The 17343-nt window shown below is 41.7% G+C and overlaps 1 protein-coding gene across 1 annotated transcript; it reads left to right on the forward strand.

The window, feature by feature from the left end:
- The first annotated feature begins 224 nt into the window (after positions 1-224).
- On the forward strand, positions 225-2484 carry LOC110917572. Its single transcript, XM_035988171.1, has 4 exons — positions 225-819; positions 906-1349; positions 1438-1861; positions 1950-2484. The coding sequence occupies exons 1-4, from the start codon at positions 225-227 to the stop codon at positions 2482-2484; spliced, it is 1998 nt and encodes a 665-aa protein (XP_035844064.1).
- The last annotated feature ends 14859 nt before the right edge of the window (positions 2485-17343 follow it).

Consider the following 17343-nt stretch of genomic DNA (forward strand, 5'->3'; position numbering starts at 1 on the left):
GCCTTATGGAGAAGAAAAACATTCACAACCATGAGCCTGCTGAATTTCTCGAGGGCCACGCGTTTGCTAGATGGCTGACCCCGGACGAAGAATCACTGGTGGAGAGACTTTATCTGCAAAACATGGAGCCTACAAATATACATTTAACCATAAGAAAATAGTACCCACATAGCGTGTGTATTCTTCAAGACGTACAAAACATGATTAAAAAGATTAAACGAAAAATGTACGACGATCGAACTCCAATGCAGATATTGGAGAGCATGTTGCAAGAAGAAAGGTACGTTTATTTCACCAGAGTGAATCCCTCCACAAACGCGGTCGAGGAGGGTTTTTTCGTTCATCCGGACTCGTACAACATGTGGCGTGCATTACCACATGTGTTGATGATTGATGCTACCTACAAGACGAATGAGTATAAGCTTCCGTTTATTCAAGTTGTGGGTGTGACATCAACACACAAGTCTTTTTGTGTGGCTCATGCGTTTGTCTCTAAAGAAAAAAAAGATAACTTCTTATGGGTCCTGGAGAAGCTCAAAGAATTGTTGGTAGATTGCATGGAGCCACGTGTAATTGTAACAGATAGGGATCAAGCTTTGATGAATGCTTGCGATAAAGTATTCCCAAAAGCTTCCAAATTGCTATGTAGGTGGCACATCTCACAGAATATTCTAAAACACTGTCGGGCAAAATTTACGGATGAAGACCGGAAAATATTCAAGCTTTCTTGGTCTCGACTGTGTAGTTCTCCTACTCCGACGCTATACCATTATAACTTTCAGCGGCTTTTCACGCGACTGGTTAACAGCGAACGATCAGGTACATATTATATTAGTTTACATACATTCATCCATACATATATACACACAAACATTACAAATCATTGTATTCAATTTTTTTTCCAGATGTTGTTCTGGATTATTTGTATGATGTGTGGCTGAAAGATTATAAAGAAAAGTTCGTTTCAGCTTGGACTAACACAGTCCCCAATTTTGGTCAACATACAACCAACAGAGTTGAAAGCCAGCGTTCTAAGTTTAAGAGATACATTAAAGGGCCAAACAACTCACTCCATAGACTTGTGTGTCTTGTTGGCAAAGTTGTAGAGTCACAAAAGATACAAATAAAACTTATTTTTCAGGAGAGCAGGTCCGTGCAAATGGGGGACCACAGATTTCCATTTTTTGACAACCCACGCGGTAATGTTTCCCAAAAAGCCTTAGAGTTATTGGTTGTCGAGAGGAAGAAGCTACATGCGTTGAGGGCAGGAGGGGGGACTTGTGGCCACCAGCTTTCTACGGGTTGTGGGTTGCCATGTGCTTGTCAGATGGAGTGGTGGGAAAATACAGGTAACATAACAACTATAACATATGCTTCGATCCGTATAAAATAATCATCATTATACTTCATGTTTTAATAATGATTCTTGAAAAACAGGTTGCAAAATTCCACTTGCCGCGATAGACAAATTCTGGACAAAACTTGATTTCTCGACAGAAAAACTTAATCAAGACGAGTGTAATATTCATGCGGAAATGGATAAACTCACACAACAAATACAGATGCAGCAACCTCTAGTGTTAAAAAGTATGTTGTCGAAGATGAAAGCGGTGTTGAATCCAAGTATGACTGACCATCAACCGCCTGAGGTACAACAAGATACTCGGGGCCGCCCAACTACAAAAGCAAAACAACAAAAGAATGAAGACCTTGCGAGACGTAAAGATAAACAACCCGAATCACAGAGGAACGACTACACTCAAATGCCAAATGTGCGACGTAGTCGTTCAAAGAAAAGCAAAGAAGAAAAAAATACACTTTCGATTAAAGATAAAGACTTTCCACTGTTGGCCGGGCACAGGTACATACGTATATACATACATATATTTAGAATTCTTTTTCAATTTTTTTTAATGTTTTTTAGTTTTTTTTTTTTTTGCCAATTATAGGTACAAAAACATGATCGAGCGTTTTAAGGATTGGCTTCCATCTAGCTATCGGAGATACATAACACATATCGAAGATGCCCAGCCTGACGGTAACTGTGGGTTTCGATCCATAGCTATGGGTTTGGGGTATGACCAGAAACAATGGAAGTGGGTCCGCCAAGAGCTACTCGACGAGATGTTCATTAACAAAAAGCGTTGGGGGCATATACCCGAATCATTGGACAAGGGATGTTACGAAAATGTGTATCGATTTGGGCTATGCCTGGTGATCAGTTTTTTGCTTGGTGGCCCACTCTATGTCGTGAACCCTTCGGTAAGAAGGGCCGAATTTCTGCGATTCCTGACCCACTCGTTCGCTACATACACCGCTGCATTTCCACGTCGATCTCTGCGTGTGGCAAAAGCAACAAGTGGGTCACGAAGGTGGATCTGTTCTTTCTGTACTGCTTATATACGGGCACACCGTGCGCCCTCCATCGCTGTCTCGCGGAGTATTTCGCCTCGTACGGCAAACGGCAGAGGCGTAGCCGTTTGATTGGAGGGGCGTTTATCACGCGTATTGCCCAGCATTGCGGTCTGTATTACCCATTCCTTGAGGATATGCCGACCCCAACACCACACGAGCCCTTAGATCTTAGGACGATGAGAGGGATGAAGATTGCGGTGAACTTTCTGGATATCGGGCATCGGTTTGTTGACGATCACCAACAGATTTATGAATCCCAACCGATAGTCCACCAGGCACTGCTCGAGGCTGGGGAGGTGGAGATGCCGCATATTGCTAACGTGCCTGCTATGGATGGAAACATGGAGCCTCAGGTTGACCAGGGGCATCCGCAGGAGCCGCCATAGATTCCACAACGCGTTTATCATGCAGTGCGGTTGCCTCAGTCCACCCAACGTCTCCTTGAGAGGCTGGTGGCGGGTCAGGATGGTATGATGGCGAGCTGGACACAACAATTTCAGCAGATGGACAGGCGGATGGACCGGATAGAGGATTTGATGGAGTGGGTGATGGCTAGTGAGGCCGAGAGACGTACCCAGGCGGGGTTGCCAGTTTGACCCCCGCCACATCCACGAATGTATCCGGGTTTCGACATGGAGGCAGGTCCGTCCGGGACGCAGGCAGGTGGTGGGGGTGATTCTGACGACAGCGATGAGGAGATGGAGGATTAGTATTTGTATTTGTCGGGTGAACTTTATTTTGTTAAACATTTGTGGGCATGTATGAACAAATATTTATTTCTTTTTGTTTATTTTGATATCTTTAAACATTTGTAACTTGATGAATGTTTGTTCGTTTTGTTATTTATGCTTAGTTATTCATGCTTAGTCAACTTATTATAAAAAAACAACATTTTTTTTTAAAAACTTAGTATATATAATAACAATGAAAAATAACAAGACAAACAACATAATATTCGATTACATTTTTTTTAAAAAACTTAATATATATAAAAAACGACATTTATAACTAATATTCGATTACATGTCTTGCATAAACTTACATACTAACAATGAAAAATAACAAGACAAACAACACAAAAAAATCCAACTGATTATCAACCAACGTTCCCTCTTACGAACAACCCTTGAATGAATATCTTCAAATTCCGCTTCTTGCAATTTATAAATTCGAACCTCCTCTCTCAAATACTTGCCTTCGTTTTGAAGCACAGCCTTCGTATCCATCAGTTCTTTGATGACCACACATGCCCGACGACACAAGGGAGGATCGACCCACACAAAGAAGTCGCACTTAGAACGCTAACACGAAAAAAAAATCACTAATATACAAGGGTTAATGGAAAAAAAATACATTAATAACATACCATACTGTGACAAGTGTAAAATTGACGTCCGAGATTAGCTTCAGTCCAAGATGTTCTTAGTGCAGCCGTCCTACCACATTTTCAAACAACCATTGTGAATTTGTGATTGTAAAGATGGTGTATATTTCTGTGGCAGGTAAACCCGACATTTGCAACCAACATATACAAGCTTTTAAACAAAAAAAGCAAACCAATATGCCACTCATAGGCCCATACGCGCGTATGGTTGGTACGGAGGCTGACAACTTTTCAGCCCATATGCCTCGTATAGCCCGATGAGACCCATATCCACCTACCTTTTCTGAAAAGTTGACAGGACATTTATGACACCCCACTTGCATACGCCTCTCATCGACCCATACGGGTCTTATTGAAGTTCAGTTTCATTTCCTTTTATAGTTTAACCGAGAACAAGTACATATCCAAATACAAAAGTTATTTTTGGACAAGTTCTATACCACACGATGACAATCTAGAAGGGGACCGCACGCGTCTCTCGTATAGTTTTTGCTCTCGTATCGGTCTATATGGTCGGAATATTCAAGGTTTGTTTACCCTTGTTTTTTTGTGGTTTTATTTTTTCGGTTTGTGGTGGTGTTGGGGTTGGGGTTGGGGTTGGGGTTGGGGTTGTGGTGGTGGTGGTGGTGGTGGTGGTGGGGTTGTGGTTGTGGTGGTAGTGGTGGGTCGGCTATGGTGGTGGTGGTGGGGGTGGGACGGCTGGGGTGGTGGTGGTGGTGGGTCGGCTGTGTTGGTGGTGGTGGTGGGTCGGCTGTGGTGGTGGTGGTGGGGGTGGGTCGGCTGGGCTGGTGGTGGTGGTGGTGTTGGTGTTGGTGGTGGTGGTGGGTCGGCTGTGTTGGTGGTGGTGGGTCGGCTGGGGTGGTGGTGGTGGTAGTGGGTCGGCTGGGGTGGTGGTGGTGGGTCGGCTGTGTTGGTGGTGGTGGTGTGTCGGCTGTGGTGGTGGTGGTGGGGTCGGCTTTGGTGGTGGTGGGTCGGCTGTGGTGGTGTTTTGTTTTTTTTTTCTTTAATTTTTACAATATATTTTCGAATGCCGAGTCTAATGCTAAATTGTATTTTTTATTAACAGGATATCGAAAGTCGGTGTTTCGACGGTGGTGGTAGCGTAATTCTTATGGAGAAACTACGTTCGTATTTCAGATTCATGCACTAGAACGCCGATCTAGGATTACGTGTTATCGGAGTAACCTGTTGCCTCGTCAGCTCCTAGTGACGCCAGCCAATGCAGTTTGCCCCGTGACATGTCCTTCCAAGAGAGGAGTTCATTAGTGTTCTCATGAGCCTTCCACCAACGGGAATGCCACTTCGCTCACCATCCCGAGAAGACGCGGAAGACTGGACAGTGGTTGATAAACGAAATGCCGACTCCACTGCTCCAACCTCCTGATCCCTTGTGCCATCTCAGTGTGGTAGATGTGAAGCAGAATCCCGTTGGAAGGTAGGATTCGGTACGTAATCTCAAGACAGCCGGGCTGTCTTTGAATTGTGTATGCTAGCTGCACCCATCGTTTTCCTGTACAGGAATTCAAATATATGTAACAATTAGCGATCTAGGGTTTAGGGTTTAGTCGTGACATTCTGTATCAAAGTTACATGTTTTGTATATTAATATAAAACGATGTTTAATTACATTTTGAATTATGTTTCTTGTTGCGTTATGGTTAATAAACGACAATTGAAAAACAATTAAAGACTTTCAGAAGTTGACATTTTTTAACATACACATTGCGTTATGGAAACAATTAAACACATAATAATATAATTGATAAATAAAAAAGTTAGACATTTAATAAAACGTTATAATATACCCATTTAATAAAATTAAACACATAATAATAATTGATAAACAAAAAAGTTGACATTTAATAAAACTTTATAATATACCCATTTAATAAAATTTGACATTTAAAAGTTTGACAATTAAAGACTTAATAATACTCATTTAATAATATTAAATAAAAAGTCGTTGACAGTTAAAAATTTTGACAATTAAACACATAATAATAATTCATAAATAAAAAACTATGTTATAATATATACAATTCGTTTTATAAAAAAAAAATTGACATTTAATAATACTTATAAAGAATTGGCATTTTATAATATACACAATTCATTTCATAAAAATATGAAGTTTTTATAATACTATCACAATTTTTTATAACAACATTTTATAAAAAAAAAATTAAATTTTCTTAATATTTCACAACTTCCCCATACAAAAACCTTATCAAAATAAAGTTCCTTACACCCCAATCATTGGTAATCATTGGCTGACACCCAATGATTGGCATTAATTAGATGGTAGGAACCATTTTCAAACGTATTGGGCAATGAGGGGCGTATGAGTGGGGCCAGTTTGAGGCGTATTAGGCAATGAGGGTCATTTAGGGTTAGGGGGTGTGTAAATACTTTTGGGGGGGAGAGGGGGTGTGTGGATACCTCCACCGTTAAAATAACTATCCCATAAAAGATGCAAAACAGTAACTAAATCATATCATCTTGCAAGGCCGGCCCATTTGGCTAAGTTCAAGTAAGGGTTTAGGGCTCTTAAAATTAAGGGCCTACTCTTTTGAAAAATGTATATAAATATATGTGTGTTAGTTTTGGGATGCCAAAAACAAATGAAACAAATGCTATGTTAAAGCCCAAAACTAAACAAGACAACCATAAAAATAAGGCCCAAATAAAGTCTATGTTTTTCCATTAGTACATTGTTAATTCGCTAGCGCGAATGCCTTTTTTAACGGTCTTTGTTGCAAGTAAGGGTGAGCGGGGCACTCCCCTAAGAGGGGAGTTCCCTCTCTTACGTACACCCAATCAGGTTATGCCACGTCAACTCCCCTCGCACCACAATTTGATGGCGGCACTCCCCTCTTAGGAGAATTGTTTTTTAATTCAACAAAAAAAAAAAAAGAAAAAAATGTTGATTGGTTGCTACAAGCATGGGCCCACCGTTCCACCTCCCCGCACCCACTCCCCTCTTCGGTGTCTTCTCCCCGATTCCTCTCCCCGCACCACCTTCCGCACCGATGGCGGCGGTGTTCCCGAGCGGTGAATGGGGTCACCGATCCCCCTTCCCGCTGGTGCCCCGCTCACCCTAACAAATGCGAATGGTGACTAGGGAAAGGGAATATGGGGCGAATTAGGGAAATCGATGAAGCCGACAAACACGGGAATCTGTAGAGGCACAGGTTAACGGCTAAAGTTCAGTGGTTACTCAATCGTCATTCACTCATTCTCGCACGGATAATCCGGTTTAACAACTACTTATTTATAATCTAGTGATCTAAAACATATTTTATATCTATACACAAAACATATTCTTTTATCTTTTTTTAACTCCACTAATTATAAAGTTTTTAGTTTATAATTGCAGGTACCAAATCTGGGTAAAGAATAAGGAATTATAATGAAAAGTTTTTAAAAGAGCCTTGACTTTTTAGTTTGCTTTGGGCCACCAAAAATTTATGCCAGCCCTGCCATCTTGTTACATGTATATAACTAAGAGAGATTTATTTAATTTAGTTAATTACATATATGAAACCATCTAAATATATGTAATTCATTTAATTTCATATATCTAATTTATTACAAAAAGGTTTCAACTAAACTACTGAGTTGTACTTGTACTAAATTGTGTTCATCATGTTTTCTGTGATTCCATTTTTATAGAATTCTGTTAGAATAGAAGAAGTCGGTTATCTTTGAAGATGAAAAAAACGGAATGGGGAAATCAATTAAAAAAGTAGATGTCTAAATCGAAATTGGAGAATTAAAAAATATGCTAACAGTCATTAACAAAGATCCCAAAATCGAAATGGGAGAATAAAGCCTTTTTCAGCACGTCAATGGGGCGGTGGTCCATTGGCAAAGGCAAAGTCTTTAAAACACCTAGGTTGGGAAAAGGAAGGTCTTGAATTCAAGTCTCATAGACAACATGTGATTAAAGAAATTAGCCGTTAAAAAAAAAGCCTTTTCAGCACTGTTACACAATTTCACCATGTCATATGATGAATCAATCATAAATTCATAATCACCTTTTCTGTGCCACCTAAAACACCAGAATTTAGCTTTTGGGTGGCATCACATACTCTTAATCAGTGGCGGAACTAGAAAAAAATATCAGGGGTATCCCAAATTTTTTTTACCTACATTCATAAAACAGATAGTTTTTTTTTTCCATACGTCCGACAATGACGGATGTAAAATATTTTAAGTGGATGATCTGACTTATATTTTGTTTTTATTTTCACAATCGTGTGTCGACTTCTTTTATTAATAATCGATGTATCAACAAAAAATATAATCTTTAGGTATTCGTATCTTGAAATCATTCTAAATTATTTCCTTTTCAACACTTCGAAAAATATTATAATCTTTAGGTGTTCGTATCTTGAAATCATTATAAATTATTACATTTTCAACACTTTGAAAAAAGATTTTTTTTTAACGGCAAATTTGGAGCACTGACGGATCACTGGAATATCATCGTGCCACCAACGGAACCACTCGATCATATTCATATCCACTAGGCATAATGCCTATACACCAATTCAGGAGGAAACCCAATAAATATAGGAAAACCCCCTTATAGGAATCGAACACATTACCTATTGATCACAACCCCTTATGGGAATCGAACACATGACCTATTGATCACAAAGCGATAATTCACCCCCAAGATGCCACCAGCTTATAAAACCATGTACTCTTTGAAAAAAGATTTAAGTTGTTTAAATAATGTATATTAAAAAAAACGTTTTTCTAATTACAAAATGTCTCTTGGCTGTATATATTTTAAAATATGAAAATTATTATTATATAATTTAATAAATTAAATGTTAAAAATAATAAATAAAATATGTAATATATAACATATAACAACTTAATAATAAATATGAATATGAATGAATCAGTCAATGTATAAAGAATAAAAAACTAATTTCAAATTTACACTTTTTACCCTAAATCAACCTGCTTCATTAATTAATTTAAATGAAAATAAAAGTACAGCAGTAACTTTTCTTGGAAATTGTAACATGTTAAATAATTAAAAAATAAGATAAAATATCACCTGCATCATCTTCGTCCATCATCTTCAAACTTTCTGAAATTTCCGGCGACCGGAGTCTTCCGTATTTCCGTCGATGTTTGCTCTGGGATATTCTAATATTTGCTCAGGGGTATCCCATACATAAAACAATACATAAAACCGAAAAAAAAGAAAAAAATACAGTTCGGAGTCAAAGTTGAGGGGTAGCACGGGCAACCTCTCACGTAGGTATAGGTCCGCCCCTGCTCTTAATCACATTTTAATGTTTCAGAATCACATATTTTTGTCACCAATGAACCTCCTAAACGTAATGCACTAAGTAAATTGATAGCAACACACCAAATTACAAATGAACTAAGAAGTCAAACTATACACATGACCAAATTAGAATTAATTTATTTTATAATACAGAAGTATAAATTTATTTTAAAAAATCATGTAATATCCAAGATCAAGAACTACTCAAGAAGGTATTAGCCACTGTATAGACCAAATAATCTTTCCGATTTATCAACCACGTAGCCCGCAGGGGCGGACCCAAGCATAGTTCAAGGTGGGCAGGCGCACCCCCGGGGGAAAAAAATTTAGTGCTAAATTCCGTTGAAAATCTCGTCCGCACCCCTTGGAATTTTTCGTCCGCACCCCTTGGAATTTTTCGACCGCACCCTTGAAATTTTTCGTCCGCACCCCTTAGGTAAAATGTGTTATCAATTTATATTTTAAATTTTTTTAGTAAACTCTTATTTAAAATAAAAATACTACCTAAATTATATAACTTTTAATAACTAACTAACTAAACCAAAATACCCATACCTTTACCCACTTATAATTTTTCCTAACTAGCTAGCCCACTAAATCTTAGCCCATTAACCAAACCCAACAATATTTCAAACTATAATAAAATAATTAAAGCCCAAAACCGCTCTCTCTCTTTCTCTCTTGTGTCCCTGCACTGCCAACGAACAACATCACCCAGCGACAACAGTCCAACAGCCGGCGACCACCGTAATCAACCACCATACCACCTGTGACAACCCGTACTCCAGAACTATGTTACTTGAACGAATACATGATATGTTTTGTGTTACACGGTTGTGTGAGTGATTAAATGTTACATGTTACGTGATTTAATGTGATTGCATATGTTACTACTTGAACGATTAGTGAAACATTTATAAGAACCCACTCGGTCCATATGGTTGGACTCGAGACCATGAGGAAACCCAAGTGGGGGTTTCGGCCCACTTCCCTTCACACGCATATATACACACATTACCTCTAGGGTTTTAGTTTTACACAACTTAGCAATCAAGAACACACACAAACTCTCCCTCTCTTCTTCGCAAACCGAAGGCAGCCAAGGACTTTCCCCCATCGGAGATCATTGTCCACGGATCAATCCTACTCTCCTTTCAATCGGTTAGTGGTTTGTGTTTTCTTGGTTGAATGATGTATGTTGTATGCTTTCGGATTGATTGGTTGTGATGATATTATGTGATAACTAGGGTTCTTGCTATGATTATTAATGAAGGTTCTTGATGTCATAATATTCATACAATTCGGTTTGCATGATGTTAATCGGACACTATGTTCCTGTTATTGTTTTGATGCGTATATGATTAATCGGTCCAAGTATATGTTAGCCGGCTAGGTTGCATGCTAGTTCAATAATATGATTCATGTTTCGGTTTAGGTCTGTTTGATGATCTGATTACGTGTTCTTGAGGCTGTCATGAATATGTTAATGATGCTAATTTGAAGATGCTATGAAACTGTTATTTTCGGTATTTGATCTGTTTCCGAAACTGCTGAATATGTTTGCTGAAATCACGGATTAGTTGTTATTGTTATTTAAGGAATTCAGGAAAAGCTGTTACACGCATGGTTGCGACTCAGATTGCGAGTCGGGAACCCACAGTCTCGACTCGAGACCACAACGACATCAGCCGCAATCATGGTTGCGAGTCCCGTTGCGACTCGTAACCGGACCATGATGAACCGAGACCAGCCATTGCGACTCGCAACCTACTGTTGCGACTCGTAATCTCCTGATGTGACTCGTAACCCGGTTGCGACTCGAGATCCCCGTTGCGACTCGAGACCGGCTATTACACATACACTGTTTTGGGCCTACTTTGTCACGGGCCCAATCGTACGACTGTTATGCTATTGGACTGCTTACCTGTTGGGCCGACATGCTATTTGGGTGAATACTATTGGGCCGGGTTATGGTTGGGACGAATACTTAGATTGTTTATCGATACGTGTACGTGTTTACCATGAATCCTTGTATGCTTGCAACGTGGTAACTTATGTGATACATACGTGCGATACTTGAACCGAACCTGACTTACATAATAAACCATGATAGGACGTGGTTGATCATTTACTTGCTACCTGTACTCTTTGTGTATCTGCCGAGCAATCCAAGGTGAGTTCACACAGCCAAGGCATGGGGTTCCCAGGGTGGGAATGGGATTGAATAAACTATACGTACATACTTAGTTAACAGAACATAATGATATGAGTCCTCAGGGTGAGGGTGGTGAATGATAAGATACGGCTAGACTAGTATACCAATTGAACTGATCTTCGCATACACGCCAGGGGTTGGCCGCGATATTATGACTGATCTTCGCACACATGTCTTGGAAAGGCCGCGAACTATATACTAAAACTTCGCACACATGCCAGGGTGGCCGCGATACAAATATACATAGTCTAGAATACTTGGGAACTTTCCCCAATCTTCGCATACATGCCGAAATGGCCCGCGATACGAATCAATACTATACATGAACAATGAACGAACTAATACGATGCATGACTAGATAAACAAACGCAATGTTTGCTATACTACTCCATTACTGAACTTATTTTCTGTGAACTCGCTCAACTAGTTTGTTGATTATTTGCTGCATGCCTTGCAGGACCTTAGGTACATTATGGAGCTTGCACAGGGAGGAGCAGGTCGTTGTGGGCAAAGGATCGTGAATGATAATTCAACACTTATGATAAAACATACATACTATTGTTTGGGTTAATTAAATGCTTCCGCTATACTTAACTATATTACATGTTCAATATGATTGGTGGTTAGGATCCTGGTCATGTCACGCCTCCAAGCGGTGATACTCCGCGTGTGGATTTTGGGGGTGTGACAGATTGGTATCAGAGCCATTGGTTATAGGGAACTAGGTTTTAATGTGGGAAAACGTTTTTATTAAAACCAGACTATAACCAGAACAGTGCTCTCAACGATCCACAACGACGCTTCGCTCCACGTGCAAGACTCGACATCTTAGGTAATAAGGTTTATGTTTATTGCCTGTTTGCTAGAACTGCTTAGAACTTTGCTCGCATTACATTTAGATACACATGCTTTGATTACATGAGAACACCTATATGCCCATACTTTTCTGTCATCGCCCTACTCGCGAGCCACTCTTATTTACATTACTTTTACTATGAAGATCATGTCTGGACGAATCAACATGACTCAAGCCCAGCTAGAGGCTCTCGTTCAAGCTCAAGTTGCTGCGGCAGTTGCAGCAGCTCAAGCAGGTCAACACGCGCAGCAGCCTGTCTGCACTTTCAAGAATTTCATGGACTGTCGTCCAAACTCTTTCAGCGGCACAGAAGGAGCGGTTGGACTCCTCCACTGGTTCGAGAAGCTAGAATCAGTATTCGAGATGTGCGAGCGCCCTGAGGCTCGCAAGGTCAAGTTTGCCACCGGCACCTTGGAGGGAATAGCACTAACTTGGTGGAACGCCCAAGTTCAAATCTTAGGGTTGGCAGCTGCTAACGCCACCCCATGGAACGATTTTAAGGAACTCATCAAGCGTGAGTATTGCACGCGTGAAGACATTCACAAGCTGGAAGACGAGCTGTATAATCTGAAAATGATTGGGTCGGAGATCGAAGCGTATACGAAACGGTCAAACGAGCTGGCAGTTCTGTGTCCTACTATGGTGGACCCTCCATACAAGCGCATTGAGTTGTATCTCAAGGGTTTGGCGCCAGAGATTCAGAGCCACGTGACGTCGGCTAACCTCGAAAACATCCAGGAAATCCAACGCCTCGCTCATCGCATCACCGACCAGGCAGTGGATCAGAATAAACTGCCTAAGCGTGTCAACGCTACTGCTACAGTCACTTCAGCTGCTACTACTGCTACACCCAGCGACAACAAACGGAAATGGGATGGGGATTCCGAACAGTCTCAAGCACAGCAGCGCAGGACGAATGACTACCAGAATCCGAGTCAGCAATCATCTGGCAGTCAGGAGCAGGGTGGATACAGGGGAGTACACCCACTATGTAACAAGTGTAACAAGCACCACAGTGGAAGGTGTCGCAAGGAACGTTGCCAGAGATGTTTCAAGATAGGACACGAAGCCAAAGATTGCAGGAGCTCACGACCTGCAAACCAGAATCAGCAACTTCCACCACCAGCTCCTCAGAACCCACAGCAGCAGCAGCCACAACGTGGAAATCGGGGATGTTTCCAGTGTGGGGCAGAAGGTCATTACAAGCGCGATTGCCCACAGTTGAACCAGAATCAGAACAACAACAATAACCAGGGCAATGGGAACAACAACAACAATAATGGCAACGAGGCAAGGGGTCGAGCTTTCATGCTAGGACAAGGAGACGCTGTTTGAACTTATAACTCGTTTTGGGATTTCCTTTATTATGTCTCTGTTACTCAAACAAAGTTTGGTTTGAACATGAATCGTACTGGGTTTTATGGACTATTTTAATTACTATACTTTATGTTTGATATGATGGATGGTTTGATATTATTTGAACACTCCTGCCGTATTTAAGGACCTTATGAACAGGGTGTGCAAACCCTACATAGACAAGTTCGTCATAGTATTCGTGAAGTTCACTTCTTAGGCCGCGTAGTGAACAGGGATGGGATCCATGTCGATCCATCCAAGGTAGACTCAACCAGAAACTGGCCTGCACCACGAGCTACAGACGGTTTACCAAGGATTTCTCGAAGATTGCTCAGCCACTTATGTTACTGACACAGAAGGGTGTCACCTATTGCTGGGAGAGCCCCAGGAGACTGCTTTTCAGCGCGACAAGGTTATCGCTTTCGCCTCTCGTCAACCCAAGATTCACGAACACAACTACACAACGTACGATTTAGAGCTGGGAGCTGATGTGTTCGCGCTTAAGATATGGCGACACTACCTGTACGGTACCAGGTGCACGATTTACACCGATCACAGGAGTCTCGAGCATATTCTTGAGCAGAAGGATTTGAACATGCGTCAACGACGATGGGTTGAACTACTTAGCGACTACGAATGCGCCATCAAGTACCATTCAGGCAAGGCCAAGGTTGTGGCGGACGCCCTCAGTCGGAAGGACACTCTACCTCAGCGCGTGCGAGCGCTACAGCTTACGATCCAGACTAGCCTGCCAGCACAGATACGAACTGCTCAGATAGAAGCACGGAAGCCCGAAAACGTCAAGGCTGAATGCCTTACGCGGCTCACGACAACGATTAGGACAGAAGGCAGACGGCGCCTACTATGAAACGGGGCGTATTTAGGTCCCACTTCATGGCAGTCTACGCGAACTTGTGATGGATGAAGCTCACAAGTCTCACTACTCAGTACATCCAGGGTCGGATAAAACATACTACGACATCAGCACTACTTATTGGTGGCCTAGCAGGAAGGCCCACATCGCTACGTACGTTGGAAAACGCTTGACCTGTGCAAGAGTCAAGGTTGAATACCAGAAACCAACGGGCCTACTTCAGCAGCTTAAGATACCATATGGGTGATCGTGGATCGACTCACCAAGTCTGCACACTTCCTACCGATTAAGGAAACGGACAAGTTCTCCACTCTCGCAGACATCTATCTTAAAGAAGATTGTTTCGAGGCACGGGGTGCCCACGTCCATCATTTCGGATCGCGATGCACGATTCACGTCAGAACTTTGGCAAGCAATGCACAAACCATTCGACTCACGATTAAACATGAGCACAGTAGCATACAAGCCGCTCCATTCGAGGCATTGTACGGGCGTAAATGCCGGTCACCTCTCTGTTGGGCAGAGGTGGGGGATAGTCAGATTACGGGTCCAGAGATTTTATGGACGCCACGGAAAAAGATTGCACAGATACGACAACGCATGGCGGCAGCACGCGACCGTCAGAAAGCCTACGCGGACAAGCGTAGAAAGCCATTGGAATATCAGGTCGGGGACCATTCGGGATCATAGAACGTACAGGCAGGGTAGCCTATAGATTGAACTTACCAGCTGAACTCGGGGCAGTTCACAATGTCTTTCAGGTATCGAACTATCGACGAGCGGTTGCAGTTCGTCGGGAAACCAGTAGAAATCACGGACCGGGATGTGAAGGTCCTCAAACACAAGAGAATCCCTCTTGTTCGAGTTCGTTGGAACTCCAACGTGGCCCAAAGTACACCTGGGAACGCGAAGACAGGATGACAGAAAAGTACCCCCAGTTATTCGAAACCAATGCTACCACTACTGAGGCTGAAGCTACTACTTCGGAATTTCGGGACGAAATTCCAGATCAACGGGGGGAGGATGTGACACCCCAGGAAAAACCAGTGAACGATTAAACTTACCTAGCTTCCTCAGTGAGTGCATACCAAATTTCGGGACGAAATTTCCAATTAGTTGGGGATAATGTGACAACCCGTACTCCAGAACTATGTTACTTGAACGAATACATGATATGTTTTGTGTTACACGGTTGTGTGAGTGATTAAATGTTACATGTTACGTGATTTAATGTGATTGCATATGTTACTACTTGAACGATTAGTGAAACATTTATAAGAACCCACTCGGTCCATATGGTTGGACTCGAGACCATGAGGAAACCCAAGTGGGGGTTTCGGCCCACTTCCCTTCACACGCATATATACACACATTACCTCTAGGGTTTTAGTTTTACACAACTTAGCAATCAAGAACACACACAAACTCTCCCTCTCTTCTTCGCAAACCGAAGGCAGCCAAGGACTTTCCCCCATCGGAGATCATTGTCCACGGATCAATCCTACTCTCCTTTCAATCGGTTAGTGGTTTGTGTTTTCTTGGTTGAATGATGTATGTTGTATGCTTTCGGATTGATTGGTTGTGATGATATTATGTGATAACTAGGGTTCTTGCTATGATTATTAATGAAGGTTCTTGATGTCATAATATTCATACAATTCGGTTTGCATGATGTTAATCGGACACTATGTTCCTGTTATTGTTTTGATGCGTATATGATTAATCGGTCCAAGTATATGTTAGCCGGCTAGGTTGCATGCTAGTTCAATAATATGATTCATGTTTCGGTTTAGGTCTGTTTGATGATCTGATTACGTGTTCTTGAGGCTGTCATGAATATGTTAATGATGCTAATTTGAAGATGCTATGAAACTGTTATTTTCGGTATTTGATCTGTTTCCGAAACTGCTGAATATGTTTGCTGAAATCACGGATTAGTTGTTATTGTTATTTAAGGAATTCAGGAAAAGCTGTTACACGCATGGTTGCGACTCAGATTGCGAGTCGGGAACCCACAGTCTCGACTCGAGACCACAACGACATCAGCCGCAATCATGGTTGCGAGTCCCGTTGCGACTCGTAACCGGACCATGATGAACCGAGACCAGCCATTGCGACTCGCAACCTACTGTTGCGACTCGTAATCTCCTGATGTGACTCGTAACCCGGTTGCGACTCGAGATCCCCGTTGCGACTCGAGACCGGCTATTACACATACACTGTTTTGGGCCTACTTTGTCACGGGCCCAATCGTACGACTGTTATGCTATTGGACTGCTTACCTGTTGGGCCGACATGCTATTTGGGTGAATACTATTGGGCCGGGTTATGGTTGGGACGAATACTTAGATTGTTTATCGATACGTGTACGTGTTTACCATGAATCCTTGTATGCTTGCAACGTGGTAACTTATGTGATACATACGTGCGATACTTGAACCGAACCTGACTTACATAATAAACCATGATAGGACGTGGTTGATCATTTACTTGCTACCTGTACTCTTTGTGTATCTGCCGAGCAATCCAAGGTGAGTTCACACAGCCAAGGCATGGGGTTCCCAGGGTGGGAATGGGATTGAATAAACTATACGTACATACTTAGTTAACAGAACATAATGATATGAGTCCTCAGGGTGAGGGTGGTGAATGATAAGATACGGCTAGACTAGTATACCAATTGAACTGATCTTCGCATACACGCCAGGGGTTGGCCGCGATATTATGACTGATCTTCGCACACATGTCTTGGAAAGGCCGCGAACTATATACTAAAACTTCGCACACATGCCAGGGTGGCCGCGATACAAATATACATAGTCTAGAATACTTGGGAACTTTCCCCAATCTTCGCATACATGCCGAAATGGCCCGCGATACGAATCAATACTATACATGAACAATGAACGAACTAATACGATGCATGACTAGA

The sequence above is a fragment of the Helianthus annuus genome, chromosome 1, assembly GCF_002127325.2.
Source record: "Helianthus annuus cultivar XRQ/B chromosome 1, HanXRQr2.0-SUNRISE, whole genome shotgun sequence".
NCBI classification, from domain to species: Eukaryota; Viridiplantae; Streptophyta; class Magnoliopsida; order Asterales; family Asteraceae; genus Helianthus; species Helianthus annuus.